The sequence below is a fragment of the Lissotriton vulgaris genome, chromosome 10, assembly GCF_964263255.1.
Source record: "Lissotriton vulgaris chromosome 10, aLisVul1.2, whole genome shotgun sequence".
NCBI lineage: Eukaryota > Metazoa > Chordata > Amphibia > Caudata > Salamandridae > Lissotriton > Lissotriton vulgaris.
This window is the reverse complement of record NC_141698.1, coordinates 168,691,270-168,703,958: the sequence shown is the minus strand read 5'-3', so window position 1 is coordinate 168,703,958 and position 12,689 is coordinate 168,691,270. Positions and strand designations below refer to the sequence as shown.

Genomic DNA, 12,689 nt, shown 5'->3' with positions numbered 1-12,689 from the left:
TAGTGACTGAGACGGGGACAAGCTCACAGACCATGCATGACATTATGCAGAAGCTCATGGAGTTCTACACTACCCTCTATTTTTCCTCGGGAGACGTCCCAGTGGACAGGGTCACCTCATACTTAGACACCATCCAGTTACTGTGGATGGATAATAGACACAGACTATACCTAGACATACCTATAACAGTTGAAGACAGAGTACACACCATTCACAGCCTGCCTGGCAGCAAGGCCCACAGTTCTACAAGGAGTACACAGAATTACTGGCCCCACACCTATTAGCAATGTATGAAGAAGCATGGAGTAAAGGCTGCCTAGCCCCATCCCTAAGAGAAACACTAGTAGTCACTATTTTAAAGCCAACCAATAAACCAAATTGCTGTGATTTGTATAGACCTCTCTCCATGATTAATGTTGACAATAAAATATTCACCAAATTGCTTGCCTCCAACCACCTGCCCCTAATGCCAAAGATTGTCCAGCCGGATCAGTCTGGTTTTATCCCAGGATGCTCCACTGCACATAAACTATGCAAATTTTTTTCTCCACTCCACATACTTAACCCACGGCTCTTGGCGGCTGCTGTGTTCCTGGACACCACAAAGGTGTTTGACTCCTTGGAGTGGCCTTTTTTTAAGTGCTGCTCAAGAGATGGGGTATTCGCTGACCTTTCCTCCTGTGGATCAGGCTTTTGTACACAGTTCCTATGGCTAGGCTCCGTGCCAATGGTACGATTTCTTCTCCCCAGGTTGCCATCAACAGAGGCACGACGCAGCGTGCCTGCTATCCCTGTCCTATTTGTCATTGTGATGGAGCCATTGCGGCCCTTCTGTGACAGCACCATGCCAAGAGGGGCCTGGCCTTTACTGCTCCGAGGCTGAATAGTCTCCATATTTGCAGATGACATGACTCTCTTTCTCTGCTGTACGCCAAACTATACATCCCATAATGTCCTATGGGATCTATGTTTTGGCGGATGGGATACCCATCACCATTGTGATGGAGAAACCCGCCTGCGAAATCTAAATCAGGCCAAGAGTTTCCACTTGAGTGGGCTAGGGCCCCTGTGTGGTACCTCTGTACATAGATCAGCACTGATTTGGGCCGGTTGTGGCAGAATAACTATGGAGCTGCAGTCGAGTGGCTGGAGGGGCAAATCTCCATATGGACTGGGCTTTCACTCTCAATGGCAGGAAAGATAGTCCTCATTAAGATGGTTGTCCGGCCTAAACGTCTTTACTTATTCATTAGTATTCCATCCCCATCACCAGATCCTTCTTCACCTGTTTCCAGTCACTTAAAACCTGATTGACGTGGGTGGGCAGACAGCTTAGCTTCGATTGGGACATGCTGACTCTCCCCTTTGAGCAAAGCCTATGAGTGCCCCAATTTCAAATCATACTATTATTGCATGCAAACAGAAAATACACACTACAGGTTTCATTCCAGGCCATTCCTGCTACACACTGCGGTTGAGGATGACAGCATGTCCCTGTGCCCCCTGGACACAGTGAAATGCGCTCCACTGAGATGCCCTAAAAACACAGTAGACGCAGTGCATTACCTGGTTCTGGAACTGGCTCCGCTTGCGGGCGCAACTGGACTGCCTCTACACCACCAAACTGTGGTTGGAGTGAACCCTGATGCTTTCCCTCACCCTGGAGGGTCGGACTCGCGGACAATTGGCCCAAGTGGCCCTAACTGAAATGGGGGTTCTGTATCATGAGGGTATCTTCATTGCCATCGAGGCATGTGGCCTAGTGCACCTCTGGACACCCTGTTGTATTTTCACCTGCAAGCCACCCATAAAACATTCATTATTCCTCCAGGATCCTGCAGGATTGACTGCTCTAGAGAATATGCTTGCTTCTCCCTCCCCCAAAAAATGAATCACAACATTGTATAGAATCATGGAGGATAAGGCCCTTGTGGTAGAACCTAGAGCCAGCAAGCAATGGAGGCGGAACCTGGGACCCACACTAACTGACAACTGCTAGAAGTACTGTTGCTCTCAGACAGCAGTAGTCTCCCCCAATTACCAATTGCGATTAATACACGCCATGTACCTGCATAGGATGTATTACACCCTGACAGGGCTTTACAAAATGGGACTTTGTACAGATAGATAATCGCGGTGTCTGATGCAGGAAGGAGTGTGCTGATTTTTTTACATCTAGCCTGGGGCTGCGATCGAGTGGCTCAATTCTGCACCACAGTATATGACTGCATTGAGGACTCAAAGAACCTGTGATGGCGTTGCTAGGATTTGTCAAAGAAGGCCTTGTCGCTCCCGCAAACTCATAGTCATGATGTTGCTCATGGCCAAGAGAAGGGTAGCAAACCACTGGGTGGGGAATGCCTGGCTGCTCAAGAGGGAGATTGGCTGAAGGACCTGGCTCACTACCAAGAGAGATTTGATAAATACTGAGCATTGATGCCAGCCAAAGCGAGACCCTCGATATAGGGGCCCACCCTCAGCGTGTACTTGGCAGTGCACGATCAGGAGGAAGCCACACTGCCCAGACAAAATGAGGTGGCGGGAGAGGGTTAACAGGGGGTATGCTAAAAGCACACATGGGTTTCACAGGTGCTCCTGCTGTGCACTATCCGATATTGTTCCACCTTAGATAACTGAAAGTTTGTTCTGGTGCGAGTAATGTGCTTGACATTGGCCATGTGAAACAGGTTTGAGGAGCAGTCATTTATGTATGTATCCTGCTGCTACCTTTCTTTTATCTTCTTTTTGCTTTTGATTATGTTTGCTACTTTAAAAGTAAAAAAAACATTGAAAAAACATTTAAAAGATGTCATTTGTCAACCATGCCATTCATGTGATTGACATTTGATACCAAGTTTTAATGACAATGTACTACTGAACAACATCTCTCATCTATTCTTGACGTCTCAAATGTGCCCATTAAAAACTAAAAAAAATACATTAAAACATATCTCCATTTGAGAATGCAGTCTATTTTTGACGTTATGTTAAATTTTTCAACCTTTAAAAAGAAAACTAAAATCGATAGTCACAAGATTTCTTTAGATCGAAAGACATTCTCTTTCTTGATATAAAATTAAATATGTATTTCTTTTCTTTTTAGGCGAAGAAGCAATCATCACTATTTTATCAGAGAAATGGGGCTCTATCTTCAAGGTTCTAAATCCTCCCTCTGGAATGTGGGTGCTCAAAGTTGGTGCAGGGAGTGTATATGCGATTCGAATAGAAGGTTTTACAGGTACAGTCCAGAGAAAAATAAAGCAGATTTCTAAATTCATCTTGGAGACCATATGGCTAATTGTTATTTTTTCTTTTTCAGCGACAAATATTTCAGGTATGTATTCATAGTTATGCTGCATAATTAAACATTAATCAAAACGTATATTTTTCTAAATAAATGTGTAGGTGGTTTATAAACACAAATTAATTGATGTATAAAGCCATCTATCTGCCGTATGTTTACTTTCATACTCTAGCCACAAATACTATTGACGGTATTTGTCCAAAATCAAACGGATGTGACATCACCTGGCCTTTGTTCCCTGATGACACTTGCATGGCTTTTGACCCAGAGAGCATCACATTAGGTAATATCAAGCACCCCATCCCCTAATGGCAATATATGAAGTGGGTATGGGTAAAACATCAAATAACATGTAGGCAAAGAATAAACACTTTCAGATTCTGGTAGAAGCAGTTGTCCACTATCGGTCGTTATAATACAGTAATCAATAAGTACTGATGCCTATGGTGTGGTATTTATCATGTGTGTTATTACCTGCCTACTCTGAATTCAGCATCTTGGAATTGGGGTTAATATGGTAATATGCATATTTTCATGTTCCAAGCCGCAAAGCATATAGAATGTGTGGTAATTTTCCCACACAAATTGCACATGGTAACATTTGTGCAGTGAAGGACTGTGGTATAATTGCACAAATTCCAATTGCAATTCAGGCACAAACTCCAGTTTCACCACAGGCCACTTTATTAGCACATATCTGGAATAAGTAAAACATCCAAATAAACCCTAGGCAAAATGTTGCCTTATAAAATTAAACCTCACTAGACAACATGTCACCTCAACAAACCCGCCCCCTACTAAAATTCCAAGACCTCCCCCCTCCTTGTAACTTATCCCCTTCACACACCCACTCCTGGCCTACTATTTATGCCCCAATAACAGCATCACTCGCTCCACTGTCACCTTCTCCCAATCCATCGACCTTGCTCTCATGCCGATAGTCCCAACCTCACTGGCCAATGATCATCTGCCATGTGATTCCCCCATACCCACCTATAATTGAAAGCTCCAGACCTGCATACAATCAGGAACCCACATAGAAAAACCGGCCATGGTTCTGCCACCCATCGACCATCCCAAAACAATCTAAAACCATGTGTACCTGCTGCATAAGAATAGGACTGTACCTGGCACTGCCATTCATCCTGCAAAGACCATATAATAACACTATTGAAGCCTTACAAACAAGTAATACAAATCCGTAAATCTGCAAGCACTCTGGCTCTCAACCATACTCTATGATGAGGCAAAGCTGCACCAGGCAAATTAAAACCAAGTCTCCTGCAGAGAGACAGTCCTTCACTGACCACCAGACAATTACAGTTCAAATGACCCAAAAGACATTGAACTTTCCTTAATTCCAACTTTTAATATAACCGCTTCCTCTAATAGTTGTAACAACACCTGCATCTTGTCCTGTGGAAAAATCACTTCAATTTTTGTACAATCAAACTTTATATCTAAAATGTGGTCAAAGGTACCTCAGTATTCTCTGGAGCCAATGGAACACCAAGCTCCATCATAAGACCTTGAATTTCCCTTTGCAATTAAAAGACAATCGTGTCACATTACTGAAACCAGTCCTGAATTGATAAGAACACTACACAAAAAGAGCTGAACATTCCAAATAATGAACAAGAAACTTACCACCCATCAGCAACATTCTATCAACATAAATGCTTCCTTCAAACTGTAAACTGTAAACCTAACAATGAAAAGTCCTTTAGGTCAACCGGCAACAGCCGGGAAGCAGCCTTTAGGAATTACTTGGCCAATTCCACTCCTCTTCCACATGCACATACCAGAGCCGTGGCATCATCTATAGAAGCATACCTTACAGTGATGTCTTCACCTTCGATAAAGTCATAAATTGACTCACCTCGAGCCCAAGATAAATGATGGATTGGCCTGACCTCTCCTTGTTGTTTAATTGGAATTACTCCTAGTGGTGTGATAGTAAGATTTTCCATCGTCCAGTCCATAAAAGGATCAACAATTCTACCTTCCAGCACTTTTTTCTGTAACATTTCCCTTACTGCTGCCTGAGAATTTGCTGATTTAAAATTATTGGCCCATCTACACCATTTAGGCCCCAGATAGCATAACTTGAAACTTTACTTAAAACACCAGTAGAGAGACGTAGCTTCATCTTGTTAGTGTCAAAACTGAGCCAATAACACAGTGGTTCCAGCTTAACTGGCATAGGCCCTTTTTCTTTTGATATTTTGTTGCTTCCTACCCCCGTACTGTCCCTCTTGACAATTGAATTTGAACTGCTCCATATACTGTGTGACTGAATGTTTCCCTCCACAATTGAAGCAATCATGTCTAAATTAATATTGCACTCTGATGTAATTTTGTCTACAAGCATGCTCCGTTGTGCTGTGATTTTCCCCTTCTTGCGAAACCCACCACAGACTGGGTGGGACACCCTTGAAAGAGCCCATAGGCAATGGGATGATCACTGGCCATATGAGCTAAAGAAACGGCCTAACTGGCCACTTCCACTGCATCCATAACTTATCTACATTACTCATACCTTTTCCATTCTTACTGCCAACCTTGCCAGAAACTGTTCATCATACCTGAAGCATGTGAAACTACCATAGTCCATTTGCGTCCTACGCACCACAACTATGTATTTGGAAAATGTGACACATCCCTCTGGATGGCGTTCAGAGCAGACACTTGCACGTATTAAAACTGCAGAAGTACAATTATCTATTGTGGTGGGCATCTAGGCCTCCATACTAGCTCCCATTCTTCTTCTTTTTTAAACTTTTTTTTAGCTATGTAACAGCTTAAATACATCAATAAATTCTCTCTTCCAAATGTTTTCATTGGAAGCTTGTGTCAGATGTTCCCCTAAAAGCATTGAAATCCCCATATATGACAACTGCTTGCTTTTTACACTCTCATTTCTCTTAACCTTACCAACAGTGTCCTCTGTCTTAGCGTCCATTTTCTCTTTTCTACTGCGAGTTGTATCCTTATTCACCATACACCATGTCACAACCAGACTGTGTGCCTGGAAGCTTAGCCATGCTGTCCTTACCTGTAGGACCACCTGTAACTGTTCCTTTTTCAGAACTGTTATCAAACCCCACACACACTGCCAGGCAATACTTTTTGTTGATTTATAAACCCCTCCCTCATTTCATGCACCTTTGATATCTCACTCCCTTGCTGTAATGTCCTGTAACAGCTTGCGGCTTGACCCCCAAGTTTGTCATCTCCAACAAATTGTCCTGTGTCCACCACCTTCTCTTGCAGCTGCAAAACACCAACTCTATGCCTTTTGTAAGCTGTGCCTCATCCCTTCTGGACCATACACATTTGTTGGTCTTTCTGAACAATATCCTCCGCTTCATCATCCACAATCTCACTATCCTCCAATGACTTGTCATCTCCAAATTCTAACTTTTCTTCACATACTTCCCCATACACCCAAACCTCCACTTATACCTGTACTCTTGCTCAGCATTTCCTCAACTCAAACATCACCATCATTCAAATGTAAAATCCTGCTTGTCTTCTTAGTCAGGAGAGTCAATAAGGACCTCTCCCTCTCTTCGACCTGGTGCCCACACATTCCTCCTGATGTGACCAGGGTCAAGAAATTTCCATTTACCTCATATTTCAGTATTGCTGCAGCCTTACCACCCGTTCCACTGGACATGAGTGATACGTCGCTCCTAGTGGCCCTACCAGCCGCCCCAAGCTCTCCCTGATCTACTGTCTGGGGTCTATATATCACCCATAACCACATCCCTGCTGTATTCTCCTTGTCACCATGAAACTGTGACGTACCAAAAAAATATTGCTAAACAAAAAAGATGAGCCTTCGCAACCACTTAGTTTGAACAATTATTTTGAATGGAAATGAACGCAAATTAATCCGTTATTCCTAGCCTTTGATTTAGGCTACTTTAGTATTTAATTATTCAACATTTTGTAAAGAGAAGGACATGTAATCAACTCAACAGAGAATACATTTTGATGATGACCTGCTGGAAAAACACAAAGCAACTAAACAGATAACAAATCAATTATAACATTTAAAGAAAATATACACAAAATTCACAAATTTTATCCACAACAGCAACTATAGCGTGTAGTGATCTAATCAACTACCTGACGAAAACAGTTGAAACATGATGAAACCATTCTTGCGTGTTTACACAATTCATAACACAAAAAAATGCAACTGTTATGAGTACAATTACAAATTAATGCAAAGATTTCTTGTCATTCGAGGTTCAAGCTGTACTTAATATAGTGGCCGACGCGTTTCAAGTCTCGGTTTTTGGAATTACCGGACTCTCATCAGGGCTGGATGAGTCTTTAGGGAATAAGCCAACTGTTTACAAGAAAAAACTAAAAAACTAATTGGAACTAATCTTCCCAGACAGTCTATAACACAAAGCAGTTATTTAAACGTAAAGGAATACTTCCTACCTGGTCAATGACCAGCGGGAGTTATGCGTCTCAAGTTCAGCGTTTATGCAGTGCTCACCTGTAATTAACAAGGTGACAGAGGCTAAGTCGGTTTAAGGACAATCTGGATGCCCAACGCGGATTTAGTAAAAAGCGGGGTTTACCTAGTGTAGGCTCACGCGTGGTAAACCTTCTCCAATTCTCTGTGCTCAAAGGGACAACGTGGCGAGTTTTTCATCGGCTCTGATGAAGAGTAAAGCCTAACGTTAAAAAATTGCATGTGACTGCTGAGGGGCGCGTGAAGCGCTCAACAAGCCAGTACTTACATGAGTGAATACTGAATCTGTATCACAGGTTAGGTGGGTGCGGGACAGCGCCAATTTTGAAGTTCTGAAAAGGCAAACGAATGCGGGTTGGAAAAACAGCCACCCGGAAAGCGGAATAGTCAGCGTGTGCTTTGTTTACTGAAAGCGGCGACAGGCGCTTACCTTTAAGTTGTGATTAAATCTCCGAACTAAGTGTCTCCTATTCCGTGGAGGTGAGGACCGGCCTTCCTGCTGCCTTCTTCGTTACTACTTGGTAACTACAGGTTGGGGTCACGTGGCGGGGGCGGAGCTACGCTACTTAGTCATGGGAGTGCATTATGGGAGTTGTGGTCCATAGGTGTTTAGGGCCTGATAGCTATTGTTAAGTATATCGCTAGTCGCCAAATGGTTGCACCCATGCTCAAGGTGATCGGTGAAAGGGGTCCAAAAAGTGGATTACACCCTATTCAGCTCGCTCATCGTATTTAACCCTTTGTTTATGCTGTCGAACTTCATGATTAAGTACGCCTCTTTGCGTAGTAAGGCACTGTCCACGCACACTGATCCATATTTAGAGTCAATTGTGGCCAACACAGTCCACTTGAACTGATTTTCATTATGATTTTGACTCACAAAGTGTTCCACCATCGGTGCCGATTGGACCTTTTTCCTGATTCGCGACCGATGTTGGGTTATTCTTGTGTTGATTTGTTGACTCGTTTTGCCTATGTACACCCTGTCGCACGGGCAAAGCACTGCATAAACCACATTTTTAGTTTTGCAATTAGTGAAATTGGTATGTTTCCAAGAAATTCCTTTATGGTCAAAGACCTCCCCCTCCAGGGTTGTTGGGCAAGCAACGCAATTCCCACAACGATGATGGCCCACAATGGGTGGTAGGTTCCATTGTGTTGTCAAATTACTTCTGGGTTTAGGGATGTAGCTGTCAGCACGTATCAGTTGCTGCCCAATGCTAAGGTTTTTCTTCATAGCGAAGATGGGCTTGGGCATGGGGCAATTAAGGTTCTCCAATAGATGCCAATTTTTAAGGACAATTTGTCGAAATTTGTTGGTGTGGGGACCAAAAGTGGTCACACAAACAAGTTTGTTAAGGTCTGGCTTACTCTTTTTCTCTAACAGAGACTCTCTTGGTGTACATCTTGCTCTTTTTGTCGAATGTTTAAGCAGTTTTTTGGGGTATCCCCTCCCTTCCATTTCTTTACAGAAAAATTCAGCATGTTTATCAAAATCCCCCATCTCAGTGCAATTTCTCCTAATTCGTAACAGTTGGCCATAGGGTAAGTTTTGTTTTAAACACTGGGGATGTGAGCTATTGAAATGCAATATAGTATTTCTGTCTGTCTCCTTTTTGTACAGTGATGTGATGAGTTGTTCCTCTTGGCATCTAATCGAGACATCTAAGAAGGTCATTTCCTGATTACTTGATTGTAGTGAGAATTGGATGTCAGTATGACGTGAATTGACCCAATTGTGAAATAGGTCCAACTCAGTCTGGCTCCCCTGCCACAGGAGCCAGACGTCGTCTATGTACCTCAACCACTGTAATATCTTGTCAGAAAAAGGATTGTTGTTAAAAATGAATTTCTCCTCGTACTGGGCCATATAGAGTACAGCCATTTCCGGCGCATAAGGACAGCCCATGGCTGTCCCTTTGACCTGTACAAAAAACTCATTTTCAAACTTGAAATAATTCATGCGGAGGGAAATTTCAACCAAAGAGAGTATGAATGAAGTGGGGACCCTATGGGGTCTTTCTCTGGAGTCAAGATATACCTCAATCACCTCAAGTGCCTCGTCCTGAGGGATTTGGGTATATAATGACGTGACGTCCATTGTAGCCATTAGCTGTGTCTCATTGTTAAAGTGTATGCCCTCTACTTTCGTGATAAAGTCTGTGGTATCCCTGAGATATGATGTAACATCACAGAGAAACGGTTTTAGAAAGTAATCAATATATTTAGATATTGGCTCTAGTGCTGAATCACAGCCTGAAACTATCGGCCTACCTGGGGGATCAGCACTATTTTTATGTATTTTTGGCAAAAAATACAACACCGGTGTCCTCGGATGTTTTTTATTTAGAAATTCAAACTCATTGGGGCCAAGAAAACCTTGTTCGAGAGCTTCTTTAGTCAAATGGTTAATTCTCCCTAAAATCTCATGGACAGGGTCTTCCTTAACTGGTCGATACCATTCCAAATTTTTGACATGTGTATTGCCAACGGACTGGTACATGGTGCGGGGCCAGATCACTACAGCCCCGCCCTTGTCAGCTTGTTTGATGATGATTGAATTGTCCGTTTTGAGATTTTGGATAGCAACTGATTGTCCCTTCGAGATGTTATGTTTGACATAACATTTAGCTTTTTCCAGCTTAGTTATAGATGAGAGGATTGCCTGCTCGAAGGCATAGATCTGTTTAGGCAAGTTCATTGTTGGAGTGAATTTGGATTTTACTCTTAACCCAGTGATTTCATCTATAACTAAGCTGGAAAAAGCTAAATGTTATGTCAAACATAACATCTCGAAGGGACAATCAGTTGCTATCCAAAATCTCAAAACGGACAATTCAATCATCATCAAACAAGCTGACAAGGGCGGGGCTGTAGTGATCTGGCCCCGCACCATGTACCAGTCCGTTGGCAATACACATGTCAAAAATTTGGAATGGTATCGACCAGTTAAGGAAGACCCTGTCCATGAGATTTTAGGGAGAATTAACCATTTGACTAAAGAAGCTCTCGAACAAGGTTTTCTTGGCCCCAATGAGTTTGAATTTCTAAATAAAAAACATCCGAGGACACCGGTGTTGTATTTTTTGCCAAAAATACATAAAAATAGTGCTGATCCCCCAGGTAGGCCGATAGTTTCAGGCTGTGATTCAGCACTAGAGCCAATATCTAAATATATTGATTACTTTCTAAAACCGTTTCTCTGTGATGTTACATCATATCTCAGGGATACCACAGACTTTATCACGAAAGTATAGGGCATACACTTTAACAATGAGACACAGCTAATGGCTACAATGGACGTCACGTCATTATATACCCAAATCCCTCAGGACGAGGCACTTGAGGTGATTGAGGTATATCTTGACTCCAGAGAAAGACCCCATAGGGTCCCCACTTCATTCATACTCTCTTTGGTTGAAATTTCCCTCCGCATGAATTATTTCAAGTTTGAAAATGAGTTTTTTGTACAGGTCAAAGGGACAGCCATGGGCTGTCCTTATGCGCCGGAAATGGCTGTACTCTATATGGCCCAGTACGAGGAGAAATTCATTTTTAACAACAATCCTTTTTCTGACAAGATATTACAGTGGTTGAGGTACATAGACGACGTCTGGCTCCTGTGGCAGGGGAGCCAGACTGAGTTGGACCTATTTCACAATTGGGTCAATTCACGTCATACTGACATCCAATTCTCACTACAATCAAGTAATCAGGAAATGACCTTCTTAGATGTCTCGATTAGATGCCAAGAGGAACAACTCATCACATCACTGTACAAAAAGGAGACAGACAGAAATACTATATTGCATTTCAATAGCTCACATCCCCAGTGTTTAAAACAAAACTTACCCTATGGCCAACTGTTACGAATTAGGAGAAATTGCACTGAGATGGGGGATTTTGATAAACATGCTGAATTTTTCTGTAAAGAAATGGAAGGGAGGGGATACCCCAAAAAACTGCTTACACATTCGACAAAAAGAGCAAGATGTACACCAAGAGAGTCTCTGTTAGAGAAAAAGAGTAAGCCAGACCTTAACAAACTTGTTTGTGTGACCACTTTTGGTCCCCACACCAACAAATTTCGACAAATTGTCCTTAAAAATTGGCATCTATTGGAGAACCTTAATTGCCCCATGCCCAAGCCCATCTTCGCTATGAAGAAAAACCTTAGCATTGGGCAGCAACTGATACGTGCTGACAGCTACATCCCTAAACCCAGAAGTAATTTGACAACACAATGGAACCTACCACCCATTGTGGGCCATCATCGTTGTGGGAATTGCGTTGCTTGCCCAACAACCCTGGAGGGGGAGGTCTTTGACCATAAAGGAATTTCTTGGAAACATACCAATTTCACTAATTGCAAAACTAAAAATGTGGTTTATGCAGTGCTTTGCCCGTGCGACAGGGTGTACATAGGCAAAACGAGTCAACAAATCAACACAAGAATAACCCAACATCGGTCGCGAATCAGGAAAAAGGTCCAATCGGCACCGATGGTGGAACACTTTGTGAGTCAAAATCATAATGAAAATCAGTTCAAGTGGACTGTGTTGGCCACAATTGACTCTAAATATGGATCAGTGTGCGTGGACAGTGCCTTACTACGCAAAGAGGCGTACTTAATCATGAAGTTCGACAGCATAAACAAAGGGTTAAATACGATGAGCGAGCTGAATAGGGTGTAATCCACTTTTTGGACCCCTTTCACCGATCACCTTGAGCATGGGTGCAACCATTTGGCGACTAGCGATATACTTAACAATAGCTATCAGGCCCTAAACACCTATGGACCACAACTCCCATAATGCACTCCCATGACTAAGTAGCGTAGCTCCGCCCCCGCCACGTGACCCCAACCTGTAGTTACCAAGTAGTAACGAA

General features: G+C 42.8%; 1 protein-coding gene across 1 annotated transcript in view; it reads left to right on the top strand.

The window, feature by feature from the left end:
* The window catches only part of LOC147684910 (uromodulin-like), a 566,426-nt gene that overhangs the window by 277,113 nt on the left and 276,624 nt on the right, over positions 1 to 12,689 (top strand). The window contains exons 8-9 of the mRNA XM_086940797.1: positions 3,104 to 3,238; positions 3,320 to 3,334. Coding sequence (XP_086796923.1) covers positions 3,104 to 3,238; positions 3,320 to 3,334 — 150 coding nt within the window. The remainder of the gene's footprint in view (positions 1 to 3,103; positions 3,239 to 3,319; positions 3,335 to 12,689) is intronic.